This window comes from Lissotriton vulgaris, chromosome 4_1, assembly GCF_964263255.1.
Source record: "Lissotriton vulgaris chromosome 4_1, aLisVul1.2, whole genome shotgun sequence".
NCBI lineage: Eukaryota > Metazoa > Chordata > Amphibia > Caudata > Salamandridae > Lissotriton > Lissotriton vulgaris.
In genome coordinates, this window is record NC_141691.1 from 1,361,524,055 (window position 1) to 1,361,546,365 (window position 22,311).

General features: G+C 49.4%; 1 protein-coding gene across 1 annotated transcript in view; it reads right to left on the reverse strand.

Annotated features, from left to right (window-relative positions):
• The window catches only part of SMCHD1 (structural maintenance of chromosomes flexible hinge domain containing 1), a 2,274,803-nt gene that overhangs the window by 901,016 nt on the left and 1,351,476 nt on the right, over positions 1–22,311 (reverse strand). Inside the window, exon 35 of the mRNA XM_086965602.1 lies at positions 1,627–1,784. Within this exon, the coding sequence (XP_086821728.1) occupies positions 1,627–1,784 (158 nt within the window). The remainder of the gene's footprint in view (positions 1–1,626; positions 1,785–22,311) is intronic.

The window sequence follows — 22,311 nt, forward strand, 5'->3', positions numbered from 1 at the left end:
CTATATATAAGTAGGTATAGGAATACTATACCTAAGCAAGGGGTGATTACACGACCTTGCCCCAGCTGAGTGATCAGCCAGTTGTGTCTATTTGAGTGGCCAGCCAGGGGTGGCATAATACATGCTGCAGCCCCTGGTAGGCCTTGGATGCACCTATGCCCTGGGTACCTATAGTACACTATACAGGGGCTCATAAGCTGACCCAATATCCAATTGGAGATGTACCTAGAGTACATGGGGTCCATTTTTCAGTGAGAGCAGATAGCCTGGGGCCTTGATTAGCAGGATCCCAGGCCAACTAAGTCGAAAACCAGCTAAACACAAGGCAAAAAATCTGGGGTAACCATAGTCAGGTATCCACCTTCCTACAATCACCATGTCTAGGACAGTCCTCATGAAGACAAGTATGACTTTGGCTCTTTGATGGAAAAACACTACTATGTCAGGGGTTCAGCTTTCGTCCAGAGGTGGTCTACGAGGGATTGTGGAAAGCCTTCCTTGTGCAGCCAGTCATTAATGTATGGGAACACATGCATCTTTGACCACCACCATCACTTTCGTTAACACCCAAAGGGCAGAAGTGAGACTGAAGGGGAGCAAGGCAAATTGTAAGTGTTCCGACCCCACTGTGAACTGTAGACAACTGTGGAAGTGCAGGATAGGTATATGTCCTTCTTTGTGCAAGGAAGCAGGGAGAATAGAACACCTCTCCTCTCTACGAATGACACCTATGATCAGAAGAAGGTTGACTGCTTGCAGCCAGATGGCAGAACGGTCCACTGATAGGGGCCCTGACGAAGCGGAAAACTGTGCTAACATGGACAAAAACAGAATAGGAGGAAATGAAAGGCAGGGAGTAACATCTTTGAAAAATGTGCAATAACCATGTGTTCGAGGGAGACGGATTTCTGGCTGGGGCAGAAATGTCATTTCCTGCCTCCTACCAGCTGGTATGGGCCTGTGAAGGCAAGTTTAAGCGGCTTGGCAGCCATTGCTTGAGGGAAGAAAGAGTAAGAGGCAACTAACTCCTGGTGCAATCAGCTTCTGCCCCGAAAGATCAGGACCTAATGCTGCTGCACAGGTTGGAAAGGACTAGCATTGTCTGTAAGCCACTAACTGGAATAACCTCTAAACTTCCTATACTGTTGCTGTACGTGCTTTGTGGCAGACAAGAATCCTAAGGTTCCTACTGTGGCTTGCCTACTATTATATATTCTTAAGATTGATTGAGCGCCTAAAGAGTCTGCTCTTCAAACAATCAAGAGCCAGCGAGACACTGAGGTCTTCTAGGGAAGCTGGCAAAATCTTGCTAGCCATGTACAATAAAAGCACATGCACACCTGCACAGATGTTCAAGGATCTCAAACCTTAACTAACTGAAGAGAACATTTTCCCTTCAAAGGCCTCATTGTATATGATTGTAGAGGAAATCTTAATGCCGGTTAGTTATGAGTAATCATTTGTTGAATTTAGAAAGTGTCAAAATAATTGTTCAAAAATAAAAATAAAGGAGAACATTACCTAGATCAAAGTAAAACAGCAAAACATTAGCCAAATCCTACAGAATATTGTTTTTTTTTGCATGTAGTGACACAGAAACGTTTAAAAGGTATAAACCCAACTCACCAGGAAATGTCTTTCCTGCTGCAAACACAGCATTGTCGTCATAGTTAACATTCAGGCGAACTGGCTTCTGAGGATCTGGGATGATGTTTAAGGTAATAACAGGACTATCCAGTACACTTTTGCTATGAATGGCTTTAAACTGTAAATTATGCGGGCCCCTGAAATGGGATAGATCATAATAGCACATTAATTACAACAATCTGCACACATATATACTTATCAATGAGAAACTATGTTACTAAACATATAAAAATGCAAGCACACAAATTGATACTTATAGCCTCATAGACAAGTTTTTGAACGCTTATGCTCTAGTACCCTCAAATATTTTACGGGACCCTAATGCCAAGCACTGTTCTATTGTGATCTCTTTTCAGTAATTTTTGTTAATAAGACTTCCTTAGTTCGATCTGGATTATGGCCCTCTACGAAGATAAGGCAGAAACACTGCTGATACAAATACAGCAATATTACTCACTTCAAAAGGTGAGAAACCAAGAATTCCAACACTATGCAACCACCCAACTTAGAGGAAAAGTTATCTACCTTTATTATTGTATATACATAATACCAACATAATTCTTAGGCATTGAGCTGAATTCAGGAATTTTACATATTTACAAATGAGCATAGAATGGCACCATAGAATCCTCATACACTGGGAGGAGAGGACCTCTACTGTTGATGCGTTCCAGTGCAGTAAAGACACTAGTTTGAATTCCACAATACCAAGGCTCCTTTCATCAGTGCTCTGTAGATTAGAGGTCAACCATTTTTCTCTCAATCTGTGTTTGGTCTCCTAGCCTGTTCGAGACCCTACATGCATTCTGTGTTTTAAATATCTGCGCTCTGTGATCTCAGAAGCCATGCTGGTTTGTTTAAGCAAATATGGATGTTAAAACCCCAACATCCTAGGTGTGGTCTTCCCTCAAAAGTGTTGCTTTCACCCCGCCTGTTTTCTGAATTAGCTACTGTCGGCATTAGGAAGGTGTGCACTTCACCACTGCTAACCAGTACTAAAGTGTGTGTGCGCTTTCCCTTCAACATGTTAAAATTGGCACATTTAGTTTACTTGTAAGTCCCTAATAATTTGGTAATGCATGTACCCAGGGAATTTAAATTAAATGCTACTAGTAGGCCTGCAGTGCTCATAGTGCCACACACTAAAGTAGCACTTTAAAACAAGTCTCATGCCTGCCAGGGCAGTCTGTAGTGTATTTTTTAACTGCCAATTCGATCAGACAATAAAAACCTTATCCAAGGCCTAACCTTTCCTTCTTATGACAAGTAGGTCACCCCTAAAATAGGCCTTAAAGGACCATAGGGCAAGGGGCACTGACGTTAAAAAGTGGGAAATTTTCATGCCCTATCTAGTTGTTGCCTGCTGCTAGTGTCTTGAGTCACATAACTGTGAATGGCTCCACAGATGAGGTTTGTGCATTCCTACTAGACAGTGCAAAAAGGGGACTGAGTGTAAGCAGGATGGGTCGTCCTACCTAGATGACTGGGGCGGAGCTGTTCACTGTCCCACTTACACTTCAAAGGACTTACCTCAAGCACACAACAGTCTTCTTGGGGCATTGGCAGACGAAGAGAAAACCTTTTCAGAAGCATATGTGGGGGTAGTCCTGGATGTCCCCTCACTTCGAAGACTGGCACCAAGTATAAATTGTGGACCCTCAGACTACATCTTCAGTATACTCTTGGCCCTGTGGAAGACTTCAAAAGAACTGCCTGGACCCCCAGATGACTGCCCTGCTGCCTGAAGGATAACTGGATTCGTTCCTTGGACCCAGAACCACAATATGGGCCTCCAAGGGCTAGTTGGTTGGTCTCCTGTGTGAGCTACAGGGACATAATAATCTCCAGAGATGTTGAACCCTGCACTTGTAGACTGTCTGTTGCCTTGTCCTGCTGAACTCTACCTTCTCAGGAACTTTTCTTAAGTAAGAAGAGTGTAAGCTGAGACCAAGCCCAATCCACCTCGTGTATTGATCTCGCACTTCATAGTGGTCTGCATTAAGTTTTTACTTTGTCCCAGTTCTGCACGACCAGATATATTGGCAGTTAGTGCTTTGATGTTTAGGTGGTACTGTGGACTAAAAACTTTAAAAATGAATAAGCCTGTGGCCAAGCTAGCCACTGAGACATCTCTCCCAGTCTCTCCGGCGCTGCTACCAAAAATCGCCACCGTCCCGAACTTATAGCATCCTCATCTCTTCAATTCAGGCTGCGGAGGGTGTGGGACGGCCCCCCCCTACCACCCAGTGTGGATTTCACCCAGCAATAAACCAGATCCTGGCACCGGAGTTGGAGCTCGTTCGCGCTGAGGTCAAAGCATTTGAGCACGCCTGGTCCATCTGGATCATCGTTGAGAAAAGGTGCTGCCCAAAGCCACTTACAGTCGGAGCTCGCCCCTAGAGGTGAGCAAAACCCTATCGCGAGACCCCAGCGTCAGGCTGGCTCCCCGGGGCAAGATACAGTGACTCAATCAGCAGCGGTGCTGAGGGTGCCGGAGCCCAGCCGCGCAGACTCTGGCGGCTGGCCTTCAGCCGTAAGAATCGCACACTGCAGCTCTGGGACCAGGGCGGCGTAACTGCCAAACAACACAGCTCGTTAGGAGGCGGCCGCGTGGACAGCGGAGATCCACACAACAGCAGCGGAGACGGCGCTGAAACAAGCAACAGAGGCTTGTCTGGCTCGTCCAGTAAGGGGGGAGAAAACAGGGTGCCTGCAGAAGCGAAAGTGCAGTAGAGCCAGAGATACGAGTGGAGGAGGAGACCAGCGGAATAATCCACAATCAGCGGCCCGCAATGAGTGGTTCGGCTGAGGTTGCTGAGTCAGGATGTTGGGGGCCATACTAGCTTGGCCCGCAGTCTAGGACTTTTCCAGGTAATTCAACAACAACAAGGGACCCCAATATTAGTCAGCAGGGACCTCGGGGAGCATACTTTTATCAAACAACATTGGTCCCCAACATTGGAAAATTTCAGCACAAAATGAAATATAGACAGAGTCAATCTATATTTTTAGAAAGGCATGTCCAGCCGGACAGTGGTCTTTCAGAGATTTTACTCAAAATTCATGTATTCAAATCACACGAAGTACCTTCCAACAATCAGCCATTGTGGACCACAAGCCTGTGTCCAGTACTAACAGAGCAGGTACATAGGGTTGATATAAACAGCAAAGAAGGGCTTTATAAGGCAAAACAAGTTACTCTACCAACAATACAATTGTACAGAGTATCACAACTAAGCACTTCACATCATATAGTAATCACAGTTCGGTTTCAGTACTGAAACCAAACTGTGATTACTATAGGATGTGAAGTGCTTAGTTGTGATACTCTGTACAATTGTATTGTTGGTAGAGTAACTTGTTTTGCCTTATAAAGCCCTTCTTTGCTGTTAATATCAACCCTATGTACCTGCTCTGTTAGTACTGGACACAGGCTTGTGGTCCACAATGGCTGATTGTTGGAAGGTACTTCGTGTGATTTGAATACATGAATTTTGAGTAAAATCTCTGAAAGACCACTGTCCGGCTGGACATGCCTTTCTAAAAATATAGATTGACTCTGTCTATATTTCATTTTGTGCTGAAATTTTCCAATGTTGGGGACCAATGTTGTTTGATAATAGGACTTTTCCAGGAGCGCACTAATTAATGCCTTAATGGTGCGGGACGTTACATTAAGAAGGCGGGCCGCGTCGGCCAACGGACTACAGAGGTAGTGCTCGTGACGGCGGTTGTCGACGGTCGCATGGAAAGGGTTAAGACAGAACCACCAGTTCCTCCTCAACCATAGTGAGAGGAACCGGGAGCACCACCTGCGGGCGTTTTGGTCCGCACCCCATTCACAGATAAGTCTTCAAAGCACGCAGGAGGAAAGGCTGGATATCGCTCCACTCGCTTGGCAGGAATTAACTAAAGTCCCAGCCCCAAACAAGGCAACAGAGACCGATAAGGACTCGCAACTAAAGGTGGGAACCATTTCTATAGCTCAATAAGTGGGCACTTCGGATGCAACCCGAGGACCGGGGCAACATAAGCATCAATCTTACAGTTCAGGGTACCGGAGCCGGAGGGAATGCTAGCTTCCCGCTGCTGAAATATCTCAAAATCCCTCAGCCTCCTTCAGGATGGAGGCGCCAGACCTAAACAAGCATTTGCAATGCAATAGGTCTCGCATTAGGAAAGTTTGAGCTATTGGTATTGTAAATGACAAATTTTGTATTTATGTGTTGGTTTTGAAAATAGCTAAATTAATAGCTTTGTCATTTACAATGCCAATACTTTTAACTTTCGCAAATGTGACACCGATAGCATTCGTAATGCAATATGTGTTGTATTTATGTGACTTAGATGTATTGATATTACAAATAACAATGGCTTTTTTAAAATAATTAATACGTAAATAAAAGTTATTGTAATTTATAATGGCAATAGCTTAAACGTTGGTAAATAACTTTTGTGAAGATTATGTTCAGTGTATTTTTTGTGACGAAAATCCAGGAACAGAAGTGAAATATTAACACCTTTTTGTGACATTTTGTAATAAAGCTTGAAACATTGAGAGAACATATTTGAACCAGTTGTTGTTGAATGGTTGTACAGATTGATGCTGTGGTGGCGCTGAGTGATGTTGTGGTGCCCCCGAGTGATGTTGTGGTGGTGCTGAATGATGCTCTGGTGATGCGACAGATAGAAAGAGCGAGTGCGATATATAGATAAAGTGAGGGTGACAGATTGATAGAGGGAGGGCGATAGATAGAGGGATTGGTTCTTGTGGGCGCGGATGGTTGTGTGAGTGACCTAAAGGGATCAGTGGGATGCGATGAGAGTTAAGAGGACAGTTCCCTAAGAGAGGAGCGAACAAGGAGGAAGAAAGTTAGGGAGGAATTAACTTGTGAGTAAATCTAAACAGGGTTAAAGGTGGTTTAGTTCCTTTTGTAAGTTTCAGTCAGGACTCAGTTGTTCCACTTGTGTGCTCAATAACAAAATCAAAATGGCATGTAAAGATTTTCCGCATATACAATCAAGACTTCCCATTGAACTAGTGTTATAAAAAAAGTGAACAAAAATGCACTTCTTTACCCTAGAGCGGTTTCGGCCTACTTAGGCCTCATCAGTGAGGTGCAACCCGAGGTAAACATTGAAGGTCTCCCACTGAGGAAAACAAAAAAGTGCTGGGAGGAAGGCTTGAAATACTGGGTGACAGAATATGTTGCCTGCTCTGATTAATAGCGGCTGTAATTTGAAGATTCTGTAATGAATGACATTCCATACCCTTACAGGCATTCCTGGCTTGCCTACGGATTCTGAACAGTCTCAGCCTCTTGCGGATTTATCCTGCTGTTTCCTTCCTCTTCTGTTCCCTACCCCCACCCTCAGTGGTTTGAGGCATATAATAGTGGTGTGGGCGCTCTACAAAAACATAACTACACAAGTATACGGTGACACCAATCAGACATGGACATCCCAATAGCCGCGTGGAAAACTTCACGGTGCTCAGATAGAACAGGAAGTCTGCACTGCTTCTTCAAGAGCAGCCAGCCCCACCCTGATAAAGATTATTGCAGTTGCCAACAAGGTGCAACACAGAAACACATTACGCAACTACAACAGGATGAAATCACAAGTATAGAAAATAGCACATTCAGTGTTCACTTCAACATCCCTGGCACAAATTTCAGTTTACCCATTATTACTGTTTTTAATCCAACTGCTGCAATAGGGCTGTTTTGGACATTAAAGTAAAAGTAACCAGCAAAAATTGTGAAATGTTACTAGCCAAATGAAAATATTTATTGAAACCAGGAGACATAATTTGACACCAATTAAGAACATCTAATGCCATTTAGAAAACTAGCGCTCCAAGATGCAAAAGAAATACCCCACGGAGACTGAAAGAATACATGTGCTTTTCAATGATCTTGAATCGTGAGGAGTGTTTGTACATGCCTTGTCCACTCCAGGAGGACGTTCAGGGCGAATTGCTGTCACTGGTAGACCGAGGGACAGCAGTTTACTGATAATCCCTCGATATACCCGAATGGAATGGGTTGGGCTCAAATGAGATTTAGGGAATGGACATTTTTCAAAAATAATAAGTCCAGTGATGGATCAGTTTTCCCCTTCCACTGTGCATTTGCCAAGACTGCCCTATGTCCTTTTGTGAGGACTCTGCGCTGCCCCCTCACCCCACTTGGCTGTGGTTACCGCTCATTTCACCCCCATGCTTGTCTACTGTATGCCTCTGACCTTTTATGCTTGTTTTATTTGTCTTCTCTCGTTTGCGGTGCGCTGCGCGTAGAACCTGGACCCCGGGCGCTTGTTACGCATTACAAGCCCTAAACAATCATGTGAATTTTTGAAGACTGCCGGGACGCCACAGGTGCCCTGTGCAGCCGAGGATGCTCGGTGCTCCCGCACAGGAAACAGACGTGCACTACTAGAAATTGTAGTACACATCGCTGTTACGGTTTCTGTCAACACCGCCAGGTCAACAAGGCTGCGAGACACCTGTTTCCGCACAGACACTCAACGCCTGCCCCTTGCCGTGGGTGTGCTTTAAGGACCCGTGGGGGTGCCGGACATGCCGACAGGTCCGCACTGAAGCAGGCGCAGCCGTCCTCACAGTTTCACTCCGATAAAGTCCGCCCGGCTCTTCACTTGTTCGAGCCTCTCCCTTCGCTTTCTGCTGCTCGGGCACCTCCAGACGGAAGCCCTTCGCCCCTCGAGTACTCAGCAGGCGCCCTGGTGCCTGCAGCGGTAAAAGTGCAGCAGTGAGGCGCGCCAGCCCTGCGTTTGAACCAGACGCTCCTCCGCCCCGTGTACTCACCGACGTGCGCAATGGCATCCTGGGGGTCCCTCTCCTGGCCCCGGCCGTGCCACCTTGCCCCCACACGGCCTATGCGGGGGTTAGAGGGGCCCTTCGGCTGGGCAGTGGCTTGGCGAGCTGCATCGGTGCGGTGCGTCTCCCATCACGCTCCAGACTGCGCGCGCCGGGAGACACACTTTCCGCACACTTTGCGGCGGCGGCTGCACCACGCATATCGCATGCCCATGGGAGAGCGGCGGCTCCCCAGTAAGGGTGAGATCAAGGGCGAACCGGGGAAGCAAGGACGAGGGGACATGCAAACCTCCAAGAAATGCAACAAGTTGGTGTTTCAATCTCCCAGGTTAGCCGTACAACGCCAGGACCGCTAGCTGGATTTGCTTGTAGCAGACACTGTCACCGCAGACACACATGAATCAACACAACTCCGCGTGCCCTCTAGCGCCTCTAATTGGCCGTTAGGAAGGGTCAGTTCGCTGCATGATGTCACCATACAGATCAAAACCCGAACACACGTTAAAGTGAAAGCATGGGGGAGCGTACACGAGGTCCATCGCTACGCTCGACCTAAAAACGATGTAAGCGTCTTAAAAACCAGAATCAGCCAAGCGCCACCCTGTAGCCGATGATGAATGAGAGGGCGGGGGCTGCCTGCGCATGCGCGCCACTCTGCAGTTTCGTTTTGGCGAGCGCGAGCCCGGAGACGAGAAGTGCCGCATGAAGTCCCGGGTCCCAGGAGGGGGCCCGGGTGAAGACCAGCGGGGAGACTGTGGGGAAAGCTCAGTTTCTTTGTAGAGGAGCTCGAGTGTTTTGCGGGCACCCTTGGCAGATGGTGCGAGCCCGAGTCCGACTCCGGTGAAGTAAGGAGGAGGGAGGAGGGAGGAGGGAGGGAGGGGGGTGTGGGGGGGGGGCTGTGTGCCTGTATGCCTGTGTGTGTGTGTGTGTGTGGGTGTGTGTGTGTGTGTGTGTGTGTGCACGCAGAGGGGTGGGGGCTGGCTGTGTCTGTGTGAGCAGGGGCTGTGAGTTACTGTGCGCAAGCGCGGTCGCTACCGCGGTGAAATCCGACACTGGGAAAGCGCGTGGCACTCTGCTGTCCACTTTCCTAAATACGGATAGCATTAGTTGTCTTGCTGACAGCATTCATGCTTTCGCATGAATGCTACGTCAGCTCGACCTAAAAAGGACCACACACTTAAAGAAATGCTTCAGAAACCACCCTGGAGCACAGCTGGAGATCGATCCACGGCACAGGCCACACACTTGAGCCAGGAGGAGGACAGTGCAGGGGAACCGGTCACCCGCGCCTTCATAGAGTCCTGGTTTTCTCCCCTCCGAGAGGACCTGCAGGAAATAAAGAAAGATCTCTCTAGCGACATCAAAGAGCTCAGAAGAGAAATAGATGTGCTGGGAGACCAAGTCGACCCTGGAGGACCAGAGTTACAGTCACATTGAGGACGTCGAGGCACTGCAGCAAGAAATCCTACTGCTCAGGGATCAACAGCTAGATCTACAAGCTCATACCAAAGATCTTGAAAATAGATCCCGGCATAACATCTGTATCAGAGGAGCACAAACCAAAATAGAAGGCACAGACCTAAGGGGACTCCTTAAAGATCTCTTTGGCTTCATTTTGAACGCCCAACCAACTCTTGAGATCAGAATGGACCACGCACAGAGTAGGGACCTTCAAACTACTGACTGTAAGTTTTCTATCTTTTTTCTCATTCTCATGCATGTTTGTTAAATGTTACGGGGCTTGGTTTTATGGGGAACACACTCCAATCCTTCGCACTCACATAGGGGAACAACTAATGCAGAAATGTTTGGATCCCCTGCAAAATAAATGTACGAACCAGCACAGTGGGATGAAACCCCATCATTATAAACTAAATGAGTAATCCAGTAAAATTCATTGTGAGAAGTTGGCCTGGTATATGATGTTCACTATTCTAGTGATCACCTTGTACCAGTCCAATCAACCCTTATGGTGGTGGTTGTAAAGTCAAACTTATAGACCTGCTATCCTAGTGGTAAGCATGGACAGGGCAGTCTTAGGCTAAAAGACTCTTGAGGGTGTATAAAGCCAGCTGTTTTACCATATGTAACCCCTTGAATACCAAATGAAAGGACACCACACAGGATATATAGAAAATATATATGTATTTATTCTCAACAGACTCCTCTGAACTCTTTATGAGGTCAGAGGCCAAAGCGCATAACAAGACACTTAGTTATCATACGTTAAGTTGCACAATTTACGGTTAGGCCCTAGGGGCGAAGCAAACCATATACTAAGAAAGTGGTATGAGTACCACGTCACGAGAAAAGGAAAGGCCTAAGGCCTAGGGAATCGCTGGGGCTACACTATCTTAACAATAGTTTAGGAGTGGGAGGCCCACAGGTGACGCGTGCAGTGTCTTTACACACACGCGAGAGTCAATGTAAAGTCAATGGTAACTTAGAAGTTAGATTTAATAGGATTTAGGACACTTCCGGTTTAGCTAGGAGAAAACAACTAAAAACTTAGATACTTGGATAGTGAATACCCTTGGGAGCACCGAAGTACTCGCGTTACCTCACACACGGACGGCGGGTGCATAGGTGTGAAGATGTGTCGGGTTTCGTCGTTGGATCCTATGGAGACCTGAAGAAAGATGCTGCAGGCGTCCATGAGGAAGATGTCCGGGTGGATCCAAGGGTGGATCTAGGATGAAGAGGATCTGAAAGCAGAGGGGACAGAGTCTGGCTCACTAGCCAGTGACCGGGTGGAACAAGGAAGAAACCAGACGACGTCGAGAAACAATCAGGCGCTGTCTTGAAGCTTGTCTCTTCAGCCACCCGGACCAGGAGGCGTCGAGGACGACCAGGGGCTGGATGCGAGCTGTTCTACGCAGGATCTCGCAGATGGAGGAGTCGACTTCCCAAATGGAGTCAACAAGCCTTGGCAAAGGCAACCCACGCAGGATTCAAAGAAGGCTTCTGGTGCAGACCAGGAAGGTCTGAGGGGCTTCACCTTTTCAGGGTAGCAGGGGCCAGTCTGGCGAAACCAGATCAGCAGTGTAACTCAAAAAGGATTGTCGTCACAGAGGCTACTAGCCAGCGGGCTAGCAACCGGACAACGCGTCGAGCAGAACAAAGTCAGAAGGGCCCCACGCAGAACTCTTGAGTGTGGAGGGCTGATGTTCGTTGCAGATGATGCTCGAGAGTGGGGCTTCTCAATCCCCAGTGCACAGCTTCGAGGGTGCCTCAGGAGCTGCACAGGTAGCAAGTTGCAGGCTTTTCAAGATGTCCGGTCCCACGTGTCTCGTCGCCTCCACAGATCCCAGCTATGCTGTAGTCGTGAAGAGAGGGTCAGAGAGGTCTGGAAGTCTGGCTCTTCTCAGGCTCTGTGCTCGGGTTCCGGCGGGAACGGCGACAAAGCAAGCCGTTGATTTGCTGGATGGTGCCTGGTTGCCCAGGGTGGTCACTCGTTGGCCACAAGGGAGATTCTTCAGTCTTCAGCTTCAGCAGAATGTCGAAGGTCCAGAGTTTTGTGTCAAGTTTCAGTTCAGGATTAATCTAAAGTCTCAGGACTCAGCTCCTACCTTTATACAACTAAAAGGGGCTGGATTACTTTCTAGGTCCCTACTAGGGGTGGGTGGTTACACCCCCTTTCCTTTGTCCAGTTTTGCGCCAGAGCTGGGGCTGGAGTACCCCAGCAACCGGTTTTAACTGGGGTATGCATGGAGCACCTAGTGTGCTCCAGGCAGTGTCTCATTCTATTCAGCCTTCCCTGTCCCAATACACAAAGTCCTGTCTGGGGTGGTGCTTGCACCTCCCCAGGCAGGAAACCTATTGTCCAAACCTCCGTGACTGGAAGCACTCCCAGCAGCAGGAGGTCAGACTTGTGTCGGTGGCAGCAGCGTCCATTTTGTGACGCTGGGGCTCTGGTTAACTTTAACCGGGTTAGTCAGCAACAACATGTGTCAGCAGCAACAGGTCTTCTCCCTCTAGAAGGGTGGAATGCTACCCCAGTCGCCAGGATTGGCGAGGGGGTAGTATTCCAAAGCGTATGACACTTTACACGACATGTTTGGATAAAGCCAAACGAAAGTTAGAATTAACCGCGAGGATTATAATGCACTTAAAAGTATATTGTATGGCGATATCATAGAACAGCTATGAGGACATGGTTCCGAAAGCTGCAGACAGGCTCAGCTCATGCTAGAGCACCATCTCACACATAACCAAGCACTCTGCCTCAAGGATTGTTAAGGCCTGCCATAGGAGTGACTTATGGGTTACTGTGTGTCTATATCTAGGTAGGTATGGGAAGACTATACCTAAGCAAGGGGTGTTTACACAACCTTGCCCCAGCTGAGTGATCAGCCAGTTGTGTCTATTTGAGTGGCCAGCCAGGGGTGGCATAATACATGCTGCAGCCCCTGGTAGGCCTTGGTTACACCTATGCCCTGAGCACCTATGGTACACTTGTACAGGGGCTGATAAGGTGAACCAATTCCCAATTGTGGATGTACTTAGAGTACATGGAGTCCATTTTACAGTGAGAGCAGATAGCCTTGGGCCCTGATTAGCAGGATCCCAGGCCAACTAAGTCGAAAACTTCTGACTCCCCCAGCCACGTCGCGCGAGCGTGGGGGGGTGGGGGGGGGGGGGGGGGGGAGTCAGAAGAGCGATGTCGCCTCTTCGACTCCTTGTGCCCCTTACCTGAGGACTTGGAGCCCGACGAGTGGTGTCGACTCTCCGAACTATGATGACTCCGACCCCGTGACCGGTCCCTCAACCTCCTTCCGGACCGGGACCTCGAACGGCGCGGCGCCGACTGCCGGAGCTCGAGTCGCTTGCGGGACCGCTCCCGCCTAGCCTTAGACGTCAAGGCCCTGCAGTCGGGGCACAACTTGCCATCGTGGTCGGGCTCCAGGCAATGCAGGCACCAGCGATGGTTGTCGGTAACCGACATCTGTCGGATGCAGTCTGTACAGGAGTATTAACACCAACCGGGTGAAAGAAATAAGAACCGTGCTGAAAGTCATGAAGTTGTGCTAAAACCTGCCGCCATATATAAAAAAAAAACTTCAGAGCTGCATAGTGTACAAGCTCCATAAGTGTAAGTCGTCGCTTACCCTACTGGAGGGTCAAAACAGAAACTAAAGATGAAAACCTCGTCTTTCTAGAAGAAAAGTGGAATGTCACAGACTGCCAAACAATGTATGGGTGACACTGAGTGAATTTAAACAAACATTGATGTGTAAAGCACAATAGCTTACCTTATGAAACACAGAATCGCCGTTTAAAGGAATGCTTGCCCAACTAGTAGAGTAAATTCTGCAACAACAGAAGAGGAACCTAAGAGTGTGCGCTTCTTATATGACTAACTCAAGTAATGCATAGTATTTCGCGGTGCGCCGTACCCGATAGGTGAAAATGATGGTGTGTAAACGACCCGAATTGACAACCGTTTCCAAAGGAACAATTCTGGAGAAGGAACGAACGCGGTAAGACTCCGTTTGTCCCACAACCTATGCTGTATAAAAACCAAAATTCTAACTTTAAACGTACTGGCAGTAAGACTCAGACGTGTATTGTAAATCAAACGAAGCGACGCCACCCAGAGGTCACCTGTGAACCTCTTGGCCAATCGCTGCTCAAATTATACTGACAGTCATGGAAACAGACAAGGAGACAACCGGTGCTACACCAGAGCTTCGTAATGGAAATAGAAAACGCGTTCAAAACGACCACACAATAACTTTATTGTTAAGAGAGGTTTTAAACAAACAAAGCCCACTCTACCTCTGCATACGAAACTCCAAACGAACCACGAATACAAGTATACCACCAAAAGCAACCTTCACCATGCGAAAGTTGCGAGTCTAGTTGAAAAAATGTGTAAAGAAATGTAACAAAGGGAGATTGAAAGATATGTTTCCACATTTGAAACAAGAAAGAGTAATGATAAGGATAATGGGAATAGTGGAGTGGCCCAAGAGACACGTGTAACTAAAACACGTGAGGAAATGTGAGACACAAAAGGTGCAACGAAGAGAAGGATATGAGGTGCAAATCCCTTACATTCTTAAACTCTCAATTGGTAACCAGCTGAAAGGGCGCTCAGCCAATTAATGGGAAAAAGGTATACTGAAAATAGCCTATATGGTGCTTCTAAGGGTGAAGGGTATGGCTACCAATCATACTCACACAGACCCACAATTGTAGACCTGGAAAAAGTTCAACAAGTTCTCCCTGAACACTCAAATGTCAATATTACACAGTTTCACCAAGTCCACAATTTCTTAAGTTGCAGGAAGACAGTTATAATCCATTCCTTGATTCCGATCAAAGCAATAAAGTCCTTGTCTTACAGTTTAGATTTTATTCATCCACTGTAATCTTCCTCAGGGCTGCAACCCAAACAAATAATATATAAGATTCTAAATCCATTTTAAATTGAACAAATTTTAAAAACACTAATTAAGTTACCTAAACAAAGATAGTGAATAATGGAATCACGTGCAAGAATAGAACAGAGGGTGAGATCACACCCAAATGTATCCAAGAAGTGAAAGGAACAAACTGCAAGCCACCACCAATCATATCCTGTGTGCTTTGTATAGACTAAATGAATATAATGAAGAATAGTGTAAAAAGAAGAAACTCAAATTCAATCACCTGTACTGCAAATTTTCCAAAAGAACTCTCAATTAAATATTCCAAGCTCCTTCTCTATCAATATCCTGAAATCGTAATACATCCGTATTACCACATAAAAAGTAACACCCCCACAACACCAATAAAAATTCTATTACTCTGTTAGATATAGTAAATCAATTACCGTAAATAAATATGCCACGCTGTTTATATGTAATCTCCAATAGCAGTCACATCCTCTAAACATCATTCATGGTTGGGTCCACTATTAATTTTCATGGCACCTATGACGTCAAATATATTCATACTACATGTGATTTCTTTGCTAACAGAGTAAAATAAACAATATATTAACAAGAAGTGGCCAAAACTACTCACCCCGTGCGTTTAAATCTAAGCGTAACAATCCTCCTATTCCACAGCGTCGGATAAATCTTTCCGATCACTTCTCACTGTAAAAATATATTAACAAGTCTATATTATTCCTTTCCGGTCTCCAATTCGAAACATCCACTCTAAAGTGCCCACATTGCTAAGTTACGTTATACCAAGTACTGGCTACTAATCATCCAAAACTCTCAACTTAATTCAAACTCCTTTCATTACAATCGCATCTCTGAACAGTATTTACCTGGAAACGCTACATATAAACGCGCAAAGGACCCATCTGGTCCACTCAACTTACCCGTGCCTAGATCCAAATGCAAGCACATAATCTCGCTCTTCTTTACCGGCGTCCTACGTGTGCGCCATCTTGAACGTCCTTCTTATAGTCACCATCACTGAGCGCCATCTTGAAGTGTCTAACTAGCGCGTTTACTACTCATATTATAAATTAACTATGTTCCTTACTAGTATAAGTCTCACTCGTTAATATGGCATGCACTTAAATGCCACGTATAATTATTTGTCCCTCAAAAATTATAAGCGTCTCATATACGTTCACTGTTCACGGGCGTCATCAAAAATATATTCCATGCGCGTGTACTGTTGCACAAGTTACTACTTGTGTAACGATATATCTGTAAGAGACATTAGTTAGTGATAGATTCCTTACCTTGGAATATCCCCAGGCGTCAGACTGGACACGGAAATTTTTGCGTAGCAATACCCTTGCGCGTCGGTAGGCGTCGTCTGCGGCTCCACGTCCGTGGTCGGCGCCGTGATGACGTTGTCGGAGTACTTAAGACGCCGCCTCCGCATGCTGACGTCAGTTCTTAGACACAGCTTTTCCGTGCCAGAAACGCAGAGCCATGCTAAAAACCAACACTGGTGCCAATGAAACTAGGGCCCAGAAAGAGGATGACCTTAACCCTAGATATCGGTTCGCAGAACGGGGAGGATGGGTGGGTCGGTAAGGAATCTATCACTAACTAATGTCTCTTACAGATATATATCGTTACACAAGTAGTAACTTGTGCATCTGAAAGAGACAAGTTAGTGATAGATTCCTTACCTTAGAATAGATACCCCAGCAATACCAACCCCGATGGTGGGTCTGCGAACCAATAATCACACCAGAAAGTCCAGGAGGACGGAACGGCCAAAGAAGCCATCCCTCCGGACTTGACTGTCCAGGCAATAATGTCTTGCAAACGTGTGCAGCGAGGCCCGCATAGCTGCCTGGCAAATGTCCTGCAAGGGTACTCCTCGGCCCAGGGCAGTTGTAGTCGCCATGGTCCGAGTGGAATGAGCCCTTAGCTCCTTCTTCGCCAAGGAGAAACACGCCTGGATACACAAGATGATCCACCGCGAGATGGTCCGCTTGTGCACCGCCTTTCCCTTCTTAGCACCCACGTAACCAACGAAGAGTTGGTCATCCACCCGGAACTGGCGTGTGCGATCCAGATAGTAAGAGAACGCACGTTTGGAGTCCAGACGGTGGAGCCTCTCTTCCTCTTTCGAGGGATGCGGAGGCGGAAAGAAGGTGGGCAAGGTGATGGACTGCCCGATGTGGAAGGCTGTGACTACCTTGGGCAGGAAAGAGGGCCTTGTCCGCAACACAACCTTGTCCGGATGGACCAAAAGAAAAGGAGGCTTAGAGGATTGAGCCTGGAGCTCACTCACTCTCCTGGCAGAGGTGATGGCAACCAGGAAGGCAGTCTTCAAGGTAAGAAGACGGATAGGACAGTTGTGAAGTGGCTCAAAAGGAGCGCACATCAGAAAAGTAAGAACCAGGTTCAAGTCCCACTGAGGCATCACGAAGGGAACAGGTGGAAACGAGTGTGTGATGCCCTTCAGAAATCGATTTACAACAGGGGACTTGAACAAAGATGGTTGATCAGGCAGCTTTAGGAAGGCTGAAAGGGCAGAAAGGTAGCCCTTGATAGTGCCCAGAGCAGAGCCCTGCTGGGCAAGAGAAAGAAGGAAGAGAAGAACCTCAGAAAGAGGGGCAGAGAGAGGATCCACAGCCTTTGCTGTGCACCATGCCACAAATCTGTTCCACCTGCAGGCGTATAGCGACTTTGTGGAGGGACGCCTGGCTGACAGAATGATGTTACAGACGTCAGGAGGCAAGTCAAATGGCCTCAACTGCCGCCGCTCAATCTCCAAGCATGGAGGTGGAGACTGGACTGGTTCGGGTGGAGGACCGTCCCCTGCTGCTGCGACAGAAGGTCCTTCTGAAGTGGCAGACAAACCGGGGGATCGACTGACATACTGAGTAGCTCGGGATACCAGTACCTTCGTGCTCAGTCCGGAGTCACAAGGATGACTTGTGCCCGGTCGCGCTTGATCTTCTTCAGCACTCTGGGCAGAAGTGGTATAGGTGGAAAGGCGTACAACAGACCGCAACTCCACTCGTGACGAAAAGCATCTCTGAGCGAGTGCCGCTTTGGAAATTCCAACGCGCAGAACTGATGACATTGTGCGTTCTCTTCGGTGGCGAATAGATCTAACCAAGGCTCTCCCCACTGCAGAAAGAGACCTTGCGCCACGTCAGAGTTCAGACGCCATTCGTGATCCATCATGCAACTGCGGCTGAGTTCGTCCGCCCTGGCGTTCAGAGTACCTGACAGGTGTTGAACCACCAGGGTCACGCCCTGATGTTCCAGCCACTGCCAGAGGCGCAGAGCCTCCTGGCAGAGGGTCCACGACCCCACCCCGCCCTGTTTGTTGCAGTACCACATGGCGGTGGTGTTGTCCGTGAACACCTGCACTACACTCCCCCGGACAGAGGGGAGGAATGCCTTCAGTGCTAGACGAATCGCCCGCAGCTCCCAAAGGTTGATATGGAGCCGGGACTCCGCCGGAGACCAGAGTCCTCTGATCTCCGCCTCGAACATGTGGCCTCCCCAGCCCTGGAGGGACGCGTCCGTCACAACCACGTGCTCCGGTTGGGGAAGGCAGAGGGATCTGCCGCCGACCCAATTGCGGTCTGTGAGCTACCACTGCAGCTGTCTCGCAGTGCCCTCTGAGATCAGGACATGGTCGGAGAGGTTGCCCTGATACTGGGCCCACTGAAACGTCAGGTCCCACTGCAGAGCCCGCATCCGGCACCGGGCGTGATGCACCAGAAGGATGCAGGAGGCTATCAGCCCCAGAAGCCGCAGCGTCAACCTGACCGAGACCCGGGATAAAGGCTGAAAGAGTGGAATCAGAGCCTGAATATCCCGGTGGATAAACCCGAAACTGCGCCGAGTCGAGAACCGCTCCGATGAAGAGGAGCTTCTGAGATGGGCACAGGTGTGACTTTGGCACATTGATGGAAAACCCCAGCTGGTGCAGGAGGTCTGCCGTAGTCTGGAGGTGGCTGACGACTGTCTGGGGCGAGCCCGCCTTCAACAACCAGTCGTCGAGGTAGGGGAAGACTGAAACCTCTAACCTGCGCAGATGAGCTGCGACCACCGCCATCACTTTCGTGAACACCCGTGGGGCGCTTGTAAGGCCGAAGGGGAGCACGGTAAACTGAAAGTGCTCGTGGCCTACCGTGAACTGCAGGTAGCGCCGGTGGGCTGGCAGGACGGGGATGTGAAAATAAGCGTCCTGCAAGCCCAACGCTACCATCCAGTCTCCTGGGTCCAGGGCAGCTAAGACATGAGCCAGTGTCAGCATCTTGAATTTCTCCTTCCGGAGGAAGCCGTTGACGTTCCGTAGGTCCAAGATAGGGCGTAGGCCCCCTTTGCCCTTCCTGGGTACCAGAAAGTAGTGGGAGTAGCAACCACACCCTACTTCTGGCCCAGGAATGCGCTCGATGGCCCCCTTGGCCAAGAGGGCCGTAACTTCCTCCTGCAGAATCCGCAGATGATCCCCCGATACGCGGTGGTATTGCTGTGGCATGGCTTGAGGGGTTGTCTCGAAGGGGAGGGAGTAGCCCCTTCGGACGATTTGCAGCACCCACCTGTCCGATGTGACAGTGCGCCAGTGGGAGTGGTGATGGCGAACCCTGCCCCCCACTGGCGTCACATGGGCCTGAAAGCACGGACTAGGAAGGTTTTGAGGCGGATGCTGCAGGGGTAGGTGTGGACTAGCCTTGCCGTGGACCCCGACCACCGCCACAGCGGTTTCCACGTCCGCCACCACGTTGGATAGTAGACTGCGGTGCGTGGCTGGCGGCATGTGTGGGGGCGTCCCTTCCTTGGCCACGAAAGGCACCCATTTGCTGGCGCGGGGCCGAGAGCCCCAAGGACTTGGCCCTAGCCCTGGAGCCCTTAAAGGGCTCAAGCGCATGGTCTGCCTTGTCGCCAAAGAGGCGACGGCCATTGAACGGCATGCCCATCAGTATGTTTTGGACATCGGCCGAGAAATTGGCGGACCTCAAAAAAGCGTGACAATGAATCGCCACCGTCATTGACATAGCTCTGCCCAGCGAGTCAGTAGTGTCCAGCCCACACCGGATGGAATACCGTGCTGCATCCCGGCCCTCCACCAGGGCTTGGCCGAGTCTAGCCCGTACCTCCAACGGGCAGTGTGGCAGCACGTCCGCGACCGTGTCCCACAGAGAGTGGGTGTAGCGGCCCAAGAGGCACACGGTATTAACGGACCGCAATCCCAAACTTAGGGAGGAGAATATCTTCTTCCCGTAATTCTCGTACCTCTTAGATTCCCGGTCGGGGGGAGCCGACGGAATGCGGTCTGGGAATTAGAGGCCTGCATAACCAGGCTCTCAGGGGTGGGATGGGTAGACAGAAAGCATGGGTCACCAGAAGCCGAACGTTGGCGTCTGGCCACGTTCCTATCCACAGGCTGTCCTGTGGCGGGCCTGGACTAAGTGCCCAAAAGAACGTCTGACAAGGCCTCATTAAACGGCAGCAGAGGCTCAGCCGAGCTTGACTGCGGTTGAAGGACCTCAGTGAGGAGGTTAGTCCTCACGGCCGCGACAGGGAGCTCAAGGCCCAGGGCCTTGCCCGCCCTCATCAGCACCACGCTATAAGCAGCCCCCTCCTCCGTAGCCACGCTAGGAGGGGAGACAAAGCCAGTGTCGGGCGAAGTGTCCAGCCCACTGGCTTCCCAAGCTCTCCTGTCCAGTCAACAGAAGACTGACACTCCCCAGTCAGAGGGTCCTCAGACCCCTCCCAATACTCCTCATCACCCAGAGCCTGGTACTCAGGCTCAAAAGATGGGGCCGGGCCATCAAAATAAAAATCTCCCAGCGGTGTCGAGAGCGGCGCCGCTCCGGCGCCGGACCCGAAACGAGGACAGGACCAGGGGAGACGTAGTCCAGGGATGGCGCCAGGGGTGACACCCGAGGGGCCGGCGTCGGCGAGGTCGTTAAGTCGACCGGCGACGACCCGGATCCGGAACCGGACCCAGTGGGGCTCTGAGGCGTCGGGACCGAAGTCGCCGACGGCGCCGAGGCCGAAACCCCGGACGGCGCCGGTGCCGAAGCACCCGGCCCGCGTGGGGACCCAGTCAGAACTGCTTGGCCCGAAGGCGCCGCGGAACCAGACAGAGATGCGAGTGATCTCATGGAAGTCAGCAATCTCCCCCGGCGTCGCGTCCTGCCCAGGGACCGGCGGGTGTGGGGCAGGCTGCGACACCTGCGGCTCCAGGGGAGCCGTGTGGGCGGTGTAGCCCGAACCCCCATCCACGTCGCGCGAGCGTCGGGGGGAGTCAGAAGAGCGATGGTGCCTCTTCGACTTCTTGTGCCTCTTACTTGAGGACTTCGAGCCCGAAGACCGATGACGACTCCTGGAACTGTGGGGGCTCCGGCCCCGCGACCTGTCCCTCGACCTCCTTTCGGACCGGGACCTCGAGCGGCACGGGGCAGACTGCCGAAGCTCGAGTCGCTTACGGGACCGCTCCCGTCTAGCCTTAGACGGGAGCGGTCCCGGCAGTCGGAGCAGGACTTGTCGTCGTGGTCCAGGCCCAAACAGTGCAGGCACCGGCGATGGGGATCAGTAACCGACATCAGTCGGTTGCAGTCAGCGCAGGACTTGAACCCGGGCATCTCTACCGGCACCGTCGGAGTCGATAGACTTCGAAAAATGGATCAAAAAGGATCTCAAAAGGTTAGTCAATAAGTGGCTTGGGTACAACTTTTTCCAGATCTGCGCTAGCTGGCGCGGAGAAAAGATGAACTGACGTCAGCACGCGGAGGCGGCGCCTAAGTACTCAGACGACGTCATCACGGCGCCCTCGACACCGACGATGGACGCGGAGCCGCAGAAGACGCCTACCGACGCGCAAGGGTACTGCAACGCAAACATTTCCGGATCCAGTCTGACGCCTGGGGATATTCTAAGGTAAGGAATCTATCACTAACGTGTCTCTTTCAGATACGATAAAACACTATCTACATGATGCAGCCTGCAAGTAAGGCGCCATTATATAATGTATCCACATAATATCTCCTCCAAGAGCTAAAGTGTTTCATATACGCTAACTTATTCATGGGCGCCATCTTAGAGTGTGTTATCCTCGTGAATACCACTATAATTCCAAACTCTCTTGTTGTATTAAAAATAATTTCCTCACTAAGTCAAAAGCCAACAGTTAAACAGTTAAGGCACCAACATAATGTGTGTCCATATTGCATCCACCCTCAATTCCCTCAACATATTTGTCGAGTCTACTAGCATGGGGCAAAAGTCAAGGTCAATTCTGTATATCTACCAACTTCATCCAATAAAACCACAAATAGTAAGGTGTGAACAGTAGATGAAAAATAGATGAAAAGTATAGGAGAGGGGTAAATAGGCAAATTATCTAAGTACACTTATATTTCTTAAATAATAGTTACATGATCAAATATC